We start from the raw sequence: 14,075 nt of genomic DNA on the forward strand, positions 1-14,075 counted from the left end.
AGGGCTGCCCTCTGGGTAGCTGGGGAAGGCCGCCCTAGACCCTCCCACACAGACACACCCCCAGGACTGGGGCTTTGGGAGGGGCTAGGGTCTCTCCTGGACCCCCAGGTCTCCCCTGGGCCGAGGGTCTCCCTCAGGCTGCAGCAGCTCGTCTTTGTGCCTCTGATCAGAGGCGCTAGGGGTGATGGGCCGTCACCCGCCGGGGGGCGAGGCCAGCGGCTCAGGGAGGGGCCTCTTGTTCGGCCCCACAGCTTGTGGGGCGGGGACAGGGAGGGCGTGGCACCTCCGGCTCTGCTGACCTGGGTCACTGTCGGCCACGTGCAGAGGAGGGGGGTGGCCAGCCCTGCGCTCACACACCCAAGACCCCGACCCTGAGCTCTGACCGATGGCGTGGAGTCCTTACTGGGCCCCTGTAGAGACCACCTGGCTTATCCCTGGAAACCCCAGAGGAGGCCATCTCGGCCGGGGCCCTGCTGAGCCGGTGGGAACCCAGGCTGAGCAGGGGGAGGGGCTGGCTCGGCTCAGAGCCCAGCCCAGGGTCCCCCCAGCGCGGCCCTGAGGGCCTGGCGACCCAGCCACCGTGCGCTCTCACCGCACACAAGGCCTCTGACCTCGGCACCTCCTTAGAGCAACTCCGGGCGGGGTGTGGGGAGGGACCCCTGGTCAAAGGGAAGGGAGGGGCTGGGAAGGTCTCGGATAAGGTTGGAACAGAGATGTGGGGAGTCTGAAGGGAGAAAACTTATCTGGGGGTGGAATCCCCCCAGGAAGCCAAGAACAGACTGACTGACTGACACGCAGCCTCCTGGACGTCCGAAGGCACCCGGGGGGCTCCTCCCAGAGAAGCTGAGACGCTGACATCAGACAGACGGACAGACAGACAGACAGAAACACACTCCAGGAAACCACAAGCCAGACAAATGGGACGACGGGGATAACTGGGAACAGGAGCAGACAGCGACTGAGGGTCTGGACCGCGTAGACGGAGGGCAGCCGCGGGCAGTGTCACAGGCCCTCGGGGACCAAGAGAACCTCCCACCTTCCACCCTCCCTCCCGGCATCGCCGCCCCCGGCATCGCCGCCCCCCGCCCCGCCGTGGGACGCTGATAATAGATGTATAAGAAGCCTGTTCCCCTGGCCCCCGGCCCCCATGAAGGGGCAGCACCCCGCCCCGCCCCGGGACACCGCCTCCGGCTTCGGGGTAGCAGGCCAGGCAGCTGGAGAAAAAGAGGGAGGGGTGCGCGGGAGGGAGGGGGAGGGGCGTGGGAGACCCAGGGGAGGATTTCCGCCCCCAGCGCCTGCCCGGCGCCAGCATCTTTTGGGGGCGCCCTGCTATCCACCCTCACCTGATGCCGGTGCTTGGGTGGCAGCAACGGAGGTGGACGGCACTGGGTCGGCCTGCTGGGCGGGGGACAGAGCAGACGGCCCCTCTCTTCTCCTCCCTGCCGAGGAGGAGTACGTTTCCAGCAAGAAGACTCTCCTGTGTCTGACAGTGGCCGCTCGCGGGACGCCCCCCCCCCCCTTTCTCCCCATTCGCCTGGGCCGCTCACTCCCTACCCTCTTTCCTTCCTCTCCCACCGCCTCTTTCTCCCGTTTCTCTTCTTCCTCCCAGTTTCCAGGAGGGCCATTTTCAACTTGGGGGCATCGCATGCCCCTGGATGGGGAGCCCCTCGAGACCCAGGTGGCCTCCCCCTCCTTAGGTCCTGGGCACAGAGCTCGGCCCCGAGGCCTCTGGGCGTCGGCACAGCACGGGCCCTCCCCTCGCCTTCTGTCCCCCGGTGTGGCCGTGCCTCCTGCAGGCCTGGATTCCCAGGCTGGGCCCCTTATTTTGGCTCAACTCCCACCATTCCCTCCCCAGAGCCCGGCCTCTCCCAACCCGCCCGGACTCCCTTTGAGGGAAAACAAGCAGCGGCGCCTTTGGGGGGGGGGGGTTTCCACCCCCAGCCCACCGGCCACCATCCCTGAGGACAGCCCAGTTACTTCCCAAGGAGTGAGGGGCTCACGGGATCCCTGAGGCTTAAACCCGGAGGTGGCCCCGGGTGCTTGCGGCTCTGAACCTCCTGCTGCCCTCCCGTGAGACGGGTCCCAAAGCCCGTCCAGGCTCCGGGCGGCCCAGAAGCCTCGATGAGATGGGAAGCCGTGGTGCCCCCTACATAGACCAGCCCCTTCGTCGCACAGATGGGGAAAGTGGGGTCCAGGGCAACCCAGGAACTTGCCCAAGTTCATTCCCACAAGAGGAGACTGCAGATGGGTGCGTTTCAGACCCCCAGGGAAGTAAAGAACAAGGAAAGAAAAGAGAAATGCACTGAACGGAGATGGAAAACGTGGGGGAAAGAGGACAAAGTGGGACCAGTACAGAGGGGGCAGCTCCGGGTCGAGACGGGGGGGGGGGGGGGGCGGGGAGAGGACGCTGATGCAGGGGAGGACAGGAGGTGGAGGGTCACGGGGGGGGGGGGATGATGGAGGGGAGAGGAAGAACGAAAGTGATGGAGAGAGCCCGCGGGGGAAGGAGAGGCTAGTGATGCAGAACAGGGCACGGAGGAGAGCCTGTCCTGGGACGGGACTGCAGGCCTGACTTCTCAGTGGGCCTCCCCTTCCCAGGTGGTCGACAAACGCAGTGGAGTATGAGAAACCTTCAAACCAAAGTTACCTCGGCTCCTTTGTGGAAGGAGACAGATTAGAGAGAAAAATGCAAACCTTGGATACGAGAGGCGGGATGGGTACCATCGTTGGTGGGGCACCTTGGGGTGCCAGACAACCCACCACGTGAGACGTATAGATATAATCAAGCCAATTGCCCCTGACGTTTAACAAGGTGAATTTTTTACAGGCTGGTCAGCGGGAAGGAGCCTAGGTTTGGGATTTGCACAGCAGAGTATCACGACCTACACATTGGGAACTGCTCATCTGGGCTCCGCAGGACGGACGGAGAGATGGAAATATCAGGGAGGAGGTAAGAACAAACAAGAAAACCTCGAGACTGACTCGGGAGGAGGAGGCCGAGTGGGGGCCCCGGTGCGCGCGCTGCTTGGCGGGGGAAGGGCAGTGGGGGTGGGGGAGGGAGGGCCGTCCGGCAATTGTTCCCACCTGTGGGAGGCCAGGTCGGAGCGGGCGGGCTTCCGCTCGGCGTCGGCGGCTGGGCAGCAGAACTGGTGCAGCGCCGTCTCGCTCCTGAGGGCAGAGCAGAGGAAGGTCAGCGCCCTCGGACCCCAAGGCGCTCCTGCCCCAACACCTCGCCCCTGGGGAACACCGAGATCCCAGACACTACCCAGGGGGGAGGACGCGCAGCGCTGAGTCAATGCAAACACCGCCTCCTGTTTGCAGCCCCCTGACCTCTTCTACTTCTGCGCCCCGATCCCTGCAGTAGGCTCCTCCGTGTGACGTAACATTTATTTGACTGTATCTTCTGTCATGATCACGGTGAGCCCTCTATAACCCTTTCCCCCACTAAGGTCCATTCATCCAAGATGCACAGAATTGCATGCAGTGAACATTTTAGAGCTAATCATAGGCAAAGATGCAAAGCACTCATAGGGGCTTTGGAGGTGCCGGCTTGATGAGAGATTTGTCTGATGCGGATGAAAAAGCCGACCGGAAGGTGGAGATCCGGGTTCTGGGGCCACCGCTACAGGTGGCTGGGGTTGCGATACCTGGTTCACCTTTCCTGGGTTTCAGCTAATTTACTAATGAACCACAGGAGTGGTTCCCAGCCCCAGCTGCTTACTAATCTCTCCAGGAGCTTTTTTTTTTTTTTTTCTTGCGGTACGCGGGCCTCTCATTACTGCAGCCTCTCCCGTCGCGGAGCACAGGCTCCGGACGCGCAGGCCCAGCGGCCACGGCTCACGGGCCCAGCCGCTCTGCGGCACGTGGGATCCTCCCGGGCCGGGGCACGAACCCGCGTCCCCTGCATCGGCAGGCGGACTCTCCACCACTGCGCCACCAGGTAAGCCCTCTCCAGGAGATTTTTTAAACTACGGATTCACTTGGGCTGGTCTGGGTCAGGGGCAGCAGGACATTTTATAAGCTCCCAGGTGATTTTCTAAGGGCAGCCAGAATCGAGAGCCGTTCGACTACACAATTTCCAAGGTCCTTCCGTTGCTGCGAGGCTGGGATTCTAATACCTGTCTTGAGCCACCTTGAGACTTAACACTGAAATTATTTTTGTTGTTGTGTTGTTTTTGTTTTTCTGGCTGTGCGGTGCGGCTTGTGGAATCTTAGCTCCCCACCCAGGGATTGAACCCGGGCCCTGGCAGTGAGAGGGCCGAGTCCTAACCACTGGACCGCCGGAGAACGCCCCTGAAATTACTTTTGGATAAAGTTATGCTGACCTCCGGCCTTCTCCCCTTTGGCAAGCAGTCGCCATCATGAAGTCGGAGACAGCCAGACCCGACAGGGCTCTGTTCTGATCACCCTCGCAGGGCTGAGAGCCGCTCCCCTGAGGGGCATTGAGACAGGCTCCACGGGGTCCTCCCAGGTCTCCACACGCGGCTGCATTGGCACGTGCGATAGGAGACGTAAGCCCAGACGTCTGCAAGTCCTTGCACACGTCAGGCTCGGGCTGGCACTGTGTTGGGGTCACAGGCTCTTTTGGGGTTCCTGCTGATGGGGTCCTCAGGACAGTCCGGCTGGGAGGAGGAGTTTGCCTTCAGCTCCTCCCCTGTTTCCTCTCTATCCACCTCCTGCCCATGGGCCTCCTCAGCCTGGGCCAGGGGCTTCCCAACAGACACCCCCCTCGGTGCCTCCTTCTGGGGTTAATTTCATGCTACCCACCTCTGACCACCCTGGCCCCCTGCCCTGCCCAAGGTCACCGTCCAAGTGCCTGATCTGGGCAGGTCTTAGCTTAAGTCAGCCCCAGACTTCCCTCCACGTCAGAGGAGAACCCACACAGAGGAACCCCAAGAATTCACTCCCGTTAGAGATAAAATTGGAAGAAAAAAGTGGAGAAGTGATGGGAAGGCACGTCACCTCTGTGGTGTCCTTCCCCCAAACTTATAGCCCATTCCAGACGTGGGAGAGCGTCAGACACACCCAAATCGAGGCATTCTACAAAATATCTGACCAGTCGTCCTCAAAACTGTCAAGGTCTTGAAATACACAAAGAGACAGAAACTGTCACAGACCAGAGAAAACTGAGACGTGCTAACTAACTGCCATGTGGTGCCTTTGGTGGGATCCTGGGACAGAAGGAGGATATTGGTGGAAAAGCTAGTAAAGTACAAATAAGGGCTAGAGATAGATAGATAGAGATGGATGGACGGATGGATGGATAGATAGACGGATAAACAGATGATAGGTGACAAAATCGGGGCAGCAAAATACTAATAATCATATTTCAGCACTTTATAGTGTTTACTCTGTAGCATGTACTGTTCTAAGCACTCTCCATGTGTTACTTTGTTAAAACTCACAAAACAGCATCCAACAAAACTTCCTCCTCAGTCTCCAAATGAGGAAGCGGAGGCCGGGGGAGTCTGTGAACCACAGATGAACTCTCAAGCATTCAACACAAGCCTGTTTCTTATGACAACTCGTCATGGTCTGTGTTATCATCCTCTTTTATACAAATGAGAAAACCAGCGCTCAGAGGATGTAAGTGACTTGCCCAAGGTCACACAGCTAGTTAGCAGGAGAGCCTAAAGCCCAGGCAGGCAGGTTTCAAGGATTGTGCCCATTACTCTACTTTGTAAGGCTTATGGCCAGTGGACCCTCACGTCCAGGCCCCACGCCCTGGCCGGGAGTCCCCGCTGCTTAGCCCAGCGCCGGGCACACCCCGCTGGTACTCGGTGCCTGAGCGAGCAAAGGAGCGTCCCTCGCCTCCGGGAGCACCCCCCCCCCCCCCCCGCAAAGAGAGCACCCCCACCGACCAACGATGAAGCTGGAACTTTTTCCGGCCGTAATGAGGACATGGGCAGGGGGATCGTCTCCCTGTGTGTCCATCGCTGCCCAAGTCTGAGGCTTGTTCTGCCACCGCACTTGAGCTGATCTCTGAATCCCTGGCCTGCAGGTCACAGCCCCTCCTCTCTGCCTCCCTCTCTTCCCGCCTTCCCTGGGAGCGCTGCCTCCATACCAGAGACACCAGACCACCGGGCACCGGAGGCTGAGAAGGGAAGTGGGGGGCAGGAGGGACGAGACAGGGTCCCTGGGGCGGCACCACCCATCACGGCCTGTCCAGATGTGAGGCCGGGGGCCTGTCCACAGAACCCAGGAGAGCTGGCCTGAGGCCTCGCCCCCAACCCAGCCCCGATAAGGTGCTGGGATCTGTGCTGGGTTCATCAGCCCTCCACAAGCGGATCGCAACCCCTGGGTAGGTTCGTCAAGTCCTTTATCTCCCGGACCCTCAGCTTTCTCACCAGTAAAACTAGGACAATAGTAAATCCTTCCCTCGGCAGGGCTTTTAGGGGAGCGGATACAGCAGTGAACGTACAAGCACATCATAAAGGTGAGGGTCACACGAGCGAACGTTTTATTCATTCGCTTTTCCGACCCGGCTTTAATTTCATCGGCTCAAGTGACAGAAAGAAAGGAAGAATTTTTCTTCCACGAAGGGTGCTCTCTGCATGCCTGAGGTCAGCCAGTGCTGCGTTCTGTGAGCGCCAAGAGGCAGAAAACGTCCCCTCCACGTAGCGAGAGCCTGCTGCTCTCAGAACCTGCTTCTCAGACCTCTGCCCTTGGCACCTAATTCACCACACAGGGCACATGGCAACCTGCGACATCCCTGCATCCCCATTTCATCGTGGCGGAAACGGGCTCAGCGGGTGGAGCAAATCCCGAAGACGCTGGGCGTTGAGGCGGACGAGCTAGGAGGCAGGCCTGCTTCCCCTGGCTGCTGCGGAAGTAAAGAAAGGAGGAAAGCCTTGCTCACAGGCCTGAGTGCAACCGCTGCGCTTTGGGGTGAGGGGGACCCTTCAAGGTGCACCAGGAATGTGAGCCAGACCTTGGAATCCTACAGCCCCCGACCCGGCCCAGAGCAGGAGCCCGGGAGGGGCTTTCCCGGAGCCGCCACGCCGCTCCATTCACCTCGCGGTCTGTGCAGTTCGCAGCCTGAGGCGGTGGCCCCCGGAGACCTGGAACTGAGCGGCCCCAGCAAGCTGGCTAATGGAAGGGGGCCCCTCTGAAAGAAAAGAGCACAAAACCCATTCTCAGTCCTGGGCTCTTGGAATTCCAAAGGAGGGAGGCGGATGGTATCCAGCCTGAAAGCTTATTTCTCAGGTTAGGTTTGTAATCCCAGGTGCCCCAAGCTGAGGAGTGCTAATGCGGTGGCTGGATAGCGGGTGGATGTGGTGACCCTAGAGCGGGCAGTCCGGACCCAGCGTGAGGGTCTCACTGTGCGGCTTATCCCTGGTCTCGCTGCCAGGCTGGGCTGGGAAGGAGCACGGAGTTCTCAGGGGATGAGAGGAGCGGGCCGTCGGGGCGTCTCAGGGCATCACCCAAGCAAGACGGGGGTTAAGGGTCTTCCGAGGAGTCAACGTGGGCCTGCAGGAAGAGGAGAAGCTGGGCTTCCTCTGGACGAGGACCCCGTTTCTTAGTCTGAAAGAGCCAGGAAGTGGAGAAGAGAGTGGTGGTGCCGCCTGGGGAAGAGCAGAGACCCCAGAGGCCAGCTGGCTGGACGGAGAAGCACCAAGAACTGCCAGGGGCTAATGAGGTGGTAGCCAGGCCAGGCTCCGAGCCGCGGGCGGCTGTGCACCTACGATTTCCCACGTCTCTATCTGGTTTGAGACTCAGGATTCCAGTGCTCGGCCATCAGCACAGCTGAGTAGTTGAGAGGAACTGATGAGGCGTGCGGTGAGGCAATGGGTGAAGTGGCGGAGGATGGAGGAGGGGGCGCCCAGCAGGAGGACTGAGGAGGAGAAGCCAGGATCCCAGTGGGACAGCTTTGAAGGAGGACCCCCTTCCCTTCACCAAGCTGAAGACAGCAGCTCTAACCCCCAGCCTCTGGAAGGAAACTGCCAGGGAACGTCTCCGACAGAGCTGTCTTGAGCTTCAGCAAAAGGGAGAAATCATAAAGTCATTCCCGGCACCTTCCTCGCCCCGACCCGTCCTGGCGCCCCTGTCACCTGTGCCGGTAGAGCCTGGAGACTGGGCTCCTCCCACCTCCCCCTTGTCTTAACATTATCACCTCCTCCAGGAAGCCTTCTCTATCTAAACATAGTAATAGGAGGAAAAGCTGACCTCATTTTCTCAGAAGTCACTCCTATTCATGGGGGGTGGGAGAGGCTGCATAGTCACAACCACTCTGCGAAACAAGAACAAGTTATAGAACATACACTGTGTGCTTTCAAGACTTAAAATAAAGCGGCCCAAATTAAGAGAATTTGATGTTGGCATAAGGAGAGACATACAGATTGATTGAACCAAACAGAGAGGCTAGAAATAGATTCAAGCATCAGTTGATTCTTGGTAAATTGATTTGTGGTAAAAGTACCAAGATAATTCAGTGAGGGATACTAATTTTTTTTAACAGATGGCGCTAAAACAATTGAATATCCATATGCAAAAAATGGACTTCAATTCATAACTTGCACCATATATAAAAATTAATACAAAATAGATCATAGACCTAAAACAACAGATAAAAGTATAAAATTTCTCAAAGAAAACATAGGAGAAAATCTGTGACTTAGAGGACACAGGGATTTCCTAGATATGACACAAAAAGCACAAACCATAAAAGAAAAAAGTTGATAAATGAGACTTCATCAAAATAAAAAGAAATTTTCTCTTTGAAAGATACTCTTAAGAAAAATGAATAATTCCTTCAACTCATAATTTAAAGATGAACGGCTTTATAGGAAAATGCGCAAAAGATTTGAACAGATACTTCACCGAAGAAAATACACTAGTGATATCACTAGTCATTAGGGAAATGCAAATTAAAAGCACGATGCGACACCACGCCACACCCGCTAGGATGACTAAATGTAAAAGTCTGACAATACCAAGTGCTGAGGAGAGTGTGAAGCACCTGGAACTCTCACGCTTTTGGTGGGGATGTAAAATGGTGCAACCCTTGGGAAAGCACTCTGGCAGTTGCTTATAAAGTTAAACATACACTTACTATTTGCTCCTGTAATTGCATGCCTAGGTATTTACCCAGGATAGATAAGAACATATATTGACACAAAACGATTCATAGCTGCAAATGTTCCCAGCAGTAAGAAGCTGGCAACTCTACACATATACTGTCAATCAATCTTGGACAAGTTTGCCAAGAATGAACAATGGGGAAAGATAGTCTCTTCAGCAAACGGTGTTAGGGAAAATTGGATATCCTCATGCCAAAGAATGAACGTGGACCCGTATCTTACACCGTACACAAAATCAACTCAGAATGGATGAAAGACTTAAACATAAGATCTGAAACTCAAACTCCTAGAAGAAAACAGGGGGAAATCTTTATGACATTGGTCTTGCCAATGATTTCACGGTATATGACACCAAAACCACAGGCAACAAAAGTAAAAATAGACACAAGTGGGACTCTACATTAATCCAAAGAAACTCCTGCACAGCCGAGAAAACAATCAACAAAGTGAAAACGCAACCTACAGAATGGGAGAAAATACTCGCAAACCATATGTCTGATAAGCAGTTCATTTCCAAAATACAAGAGGAACTCCTACAACTCAATAGCAGCAAAACCTAATAACTCAATTAAAAGTGGGCTAAAAACTTGAACAAACTCTTTAGAGAGTGTCTCTTTAAACTCTTATACAAATGGCCAAGAAGTATATGAAAAGATGCTCAAAGTCACTAATTACCAGGAAAATGCAAATCGAAACCACGATGAGATGTCACCTTACACCTGTTCGGATGTCTGTTTTCACAAAAAACAAAAACAACAAGGGTTGGGAAGGATTTGGAGAAACTGGAAGCCTTGTGCACAGTTGGTGGGAACGCAAAATGGTGCTACGGAAAACGGAGTGGAGGTTTCTCAGGATATTAAAAACAGAACTACCGGGCTTCCCTGGTGGCGCAGTGGTTGAGAATCCGCCCGCCGATGCAGGGGACACGGCTTCGTGCCCCGGTCCGGGAGGATCCCACGTGCCGCGGAGCGGCTGGGCCCGTGAGCCGTGGCCGCTGAGCCTGCGCGTCCGGAGCCTGTGCTCCGCAATGGGAGAGGCCACAGCAGTGAGAGGCCCGCGTGCCACAAAAACAAACAACAACAACAAAAAAAACAGAACTACCACACGATCCAGAAACCTTCCTCCTGGGTATTTATCCAAAAGAATTGAAATCAGAATCTTGAAGAGATATTAGCACTCCAGTATCCAGCGCAGCACTAGTCACAATAGCCAAGATTCACAAACAACCTAAAAGATGGATGAACAAATAAAGAAAATGGCTTCTGTACGTGCAGTGGAATACTGCTCAGCCTTAAGAAGGAAAGAAATCCTGCCCTATGTGACCATATGGATGGACCTTAAAGATACGCTAAGCAACATAAGCCAGTCACAGAAAGACAAATGTCACATATGATCCCATTTATAAAAATTAGGAACCTAAACTAGTCAAACTCACAGAATCAGAGAACAGAATGGTGGTTACCAGGGATGGGGGAGGGGAGAGGGAGATGGGAAATTGCTAGTCAACAAGCATAAAGTTCCAATCACACAAGATGAATACGTCCTAGAGACCCGCTATACAACACTGTGCCTACAGTTACATTGTACACCCCAAAATCTGTTGAGGGTGGATCTTGTATTAAGTGTTTGTACCACGATAAAATAAAATACAGTAAAAAAAGTTAAACATCCGGGACTTCCTTGGTGGCGCAGTGGTTAAGAATCTGCCTGCCGGGCTTCCCTGGTGGCGCAGTGGTTGAGAGTCCGCCTGCCGATGCAGGGGATGCGGGTTCGTGCCCCGGTCCGGGAGGATCCCACGTGCCGCGGAGCGGCTGGGCCCGTGAGCCGTGGCCGCTGAGCCTGCGCATCCGGAGCCCGTGCTCCGCAACGGGAGAGGCCACGGCGGTGAGGGGCCCGCATACCAAGGAGAAAAAAAAAAAAAAAAGAATCCGCCTGCCAATGCAGGGGCCACGGGGGTTCAATCCCTGGTCCGGGAAGATCCCACATGCCGCGGAGCAACTGAGCCCATGTGTCCCAACTGCTGAGCCCACGAGCCACAACTACTGAAGCCTGTGTGACTAGAGCCCATGCTCTGCAACAAGAGAAGCCACCGCCATGAGAAGCCCACGCACCACAATGAAGAGTAGCCCCTGCTCGCCCAGCTAGAGAAAGCCTGTGCCCAGCAACGAAGCCAAAGATAATAAATAAAATTTTTTTTAAAAAGTTATACATCCATGTAAGTGTTTGGGTTTGAATATTCATTTCTTGAGTTGTGTGACTCAAATGAGTGGTTCCCAGGCCGTCCCCGGCCGTCCAGGGGTTAAGACTCCTTGCTTCCAATGCAGGGGGTGTGGGTTTGCTCTCTGGTCAGGAACTGGGATCCTGACCATGCCATGAAGTGCGGCAAAAAAAAAAGTGGTTCCCACTTTGTGAGCGTCTGTGCCCGGCCAGAGGCGTAGGAGTGGGATGGAGTTGGGCCAGAGTTAATTCGAGGAGGGCACAAATATATATGCACACCAAGCATTGTCAGTAAATTGAGTAAATGATGTATGGTGCACACATATGGACCATGTGTTCTAAAAGCATGTAGAGGCAGTTATTACAAACAAACTAAAGATTCATGTTAAAAAAAAAAAAAACCCAGCCACCCTAAATATCCATGGATAAACAAATTGTAGTCTATGCATACAATGGAATACGGTTCAGTAATGCAAAGGAACAAGCTTACTCATGTATGTACCAATGTGGATGAATTTCAAAAAAGCCTTATATTAAGTGAAGGATACTAGACACAAAAGTCCACACAATGTATGATTCCGTTTGTAGGAGACTCTAGAAAAGGCAAAACAATAGTGACGGAAAGCAGATCAGTTTCAGTGACACGGGAGGGGAGAGATTAAAGTGAAAAGGGAACGAGGGGTCATCGGGGTGATGGAAATGTTCCATAGCTTGAGAAGTAGCTACACATCTATAGACATTTGACAAAAATCATCAAACTCCATGCTTAACATGGGAGAATTTTGGTGTGTAATTGCACCTTAATATGGCTGATTTTTGTAAGACCAAAATATTTTCTCCCCCTTCTCACTTCTTGATACTTCATCAAGAGTCTTGAGAATAATTTCTAACTTCCCTCCTTCCATTGCCCCTGATCACCTAATTATTAACCCCCGTCCAAGCAGCAGGAAAAAACACCAACTTTTTCCTTTCCTTCCCTTCAACTGCTAGCTTGGATTTTCAGAGACCAGATGGCTCGTAAGGGAGCCAAAGGAGTCCAGGGGGCCAGAAAGCAGGACAATGAGAAAGTTGGGGGTGGGGTGGGAGAGCTGGGGAAACGCCGGCCCCAGACCTGGGGCTGAGGGTTCCCGGAAGGGCAGTAGTGTGGAGCTGGTGTTGGAGACCCAGCCCCCTCTCAACACCGCTGGCCCTGGGGAAGGTCGAATCGCTGTAAACAAGGCTCTTATCCCTGTCCTGTTTATCTCACTGAGTTATGGGGATTTGGTAAGACTTTGAATGTGAAACTGCCTTGGGAGAAACCTAATAAGCCCTGCACAGATGCACAATCTTCTAATGACTATTACTGATATCAGTCTGAGCCCACGAGGGACTCTGCAGTCCCAGCTCTGCTGCCATCAGAGACCTACCAGGCGCCATCCCCCCTCCCCCCAGCCGCCCCCCTCCCCCCACGTCCTCCTGCAGGCCCCGGGGGCGCAGAGGAAGGGGTGGACTTCCTTTGTTCCTTGGTGCCATCGGCAACTGCACAGTCCTCCTCAGAAAGCTTTCCAAAGGTCTTAATAAGGCAAGTGTTGACGGATGTCCCAGCAGCCAGGGGCAAAAAGCTGCAGAAATGTCACCCTGGTCCGGTGGGCCCGCGGGCTCCAGTATTCTGCCCCGAGCCTGACGAAGGCTGAAAGCTCACATGGGCCTCCCTCTCACCAGGCTTTGCTTCTCCTCCTCTGCTCGGTCTCCTCTCGGGTAGCTTTAAAGGTCATCTAGCCCACATCCCTGCCGCCAAGGAATAGGGGTTATGGAGTCTGAGAAAAGAGCTGCCTGCCTCTCCTTTCCAGAGGGCTTTCCCCTGAAAACATGCTGCTGGCTCTCTGAACGTTCATATGAACAAGTCGGGTCTTGTGGAAACGCTGTGCTTCTCTCCTGTGCCCTGAGGGGCCTCGGCCCGCCCCCCAACCCCAGCTGCCCCAGGGCCCACCCTGAGGTCAGGAGGCAAGTGGAGAAGGCAGGGCATGGACCTTCCACTTCAACCAGTGCAGCTCTGATTTGGTCTGATTATGTGTTAGAGACGCCCATTGGGTTTGATTTGGGGGATGGGGGAATAAGTTCCCTTGTTTTTTTGTTAAATTTTTTATTTTTTTTGCGGTACGCGGGCGTCTCACTGCTGTGGCCCCTCCCATTGCGGAGCACAGGCTCCGGACGCGCAGGCTCAGCGGCCATGGCTCACGGGCCCAGCCGCTCCGCGGCACGTGGGATCTTCCCGGACCGGGGCACGAACCCGTGTCCCCTGCATCGGCAGGCGGACTCTCAACCACTGCGCCACCAGGGAAGCCCAGTTCCCTTGTTTTAAAAACCAACTGGGAGGTACTTCCTTGGTGGTACAGTGGTTAAGAATCCGCTTGCCAGTGCAGGGGACACGGGTTCGAGCCCTGGTCCGGGAAGATCCCACATGCCGCGGAGCAACTAAGCCCGCGAGCCACAACTACTGAAGCCCGTGCGCCTAGAGCCCAGGCTTCCCAACAACAGAAGCCACCACGATGAGAAGCCCACGCGCCGCAACAAAGAGTAGGCCCCGCTCACGGCAACTAGGGAAAGCCCACACGCAGCAACGAAGACCCAGTGCAGCCAAAAATAAATAAATGTATAAAAGAAACAACAACTGGGAAAGTATTCTTCTAAGCAAAAGCCCTCCTCCTGCGATTCCTAAGGCTGCTCCATCTCTCCGATCATTGCAGTGGTCTTGGAGAGGAGCTGCTGGCCGCCCCCCCAGCGGTGGCCCTCCCCGGC

General features: G+C 54.9%; 1 protein-coding gene across 8 annotated transcripts in view; it reads right to left on the reverse strand.

The window, feature by feature from the left end:
* IQSEC3 (IQ motif and Sec7 domain ArfGEF 3) overlaps positions 1-14,075 on the reverse strand; it is a 96,528-nt gene that overhangs the window by 61,369 nt on the left and 21,084 nt on the right. For 5 of the 8 annotated variants that reach the window (XM_067008524.1, XM_067008522.1, XM_067008519.1 and 2 more), the window contains exons 2-3: positions 3,085-3,168; positions 1,344-1,439 (exon numbers count right to left, since the gene is read on the reverse strand). The exons of 1 other annotated variant lie outside the window; for it this stretch is intronic. In XM_067008524.1, coding sequence (XP_066864625.1) covers positions 1,344-1,439; positions 3,085-3,168 — 180 coding nt within the window. The remainder of the gene's footprint in view (positions 1-1,343; positions 1,440-3,084; positions 3,169-14,075) is intronic. 2 more of the 8 variants (XM_067008526.1, XM_059081324.2) reach the window with 1 other exon arrangement.

Source organism: Kogia breviceps, chromosome 12 (assembly GCF_026419965.1).
Source record: "Kogia breviceps isolate mKogBre1 chromosome 12, mKogBre1 haplotype 1, whole genome shotgun sequence".
Taxonomy (NCBI): domain Eukaryota; kingdom Metazoa; phylum Chordata; class Mammalia; order Artiodactyla; family Physeteridae; genus Kogia; species Kogia breviceps.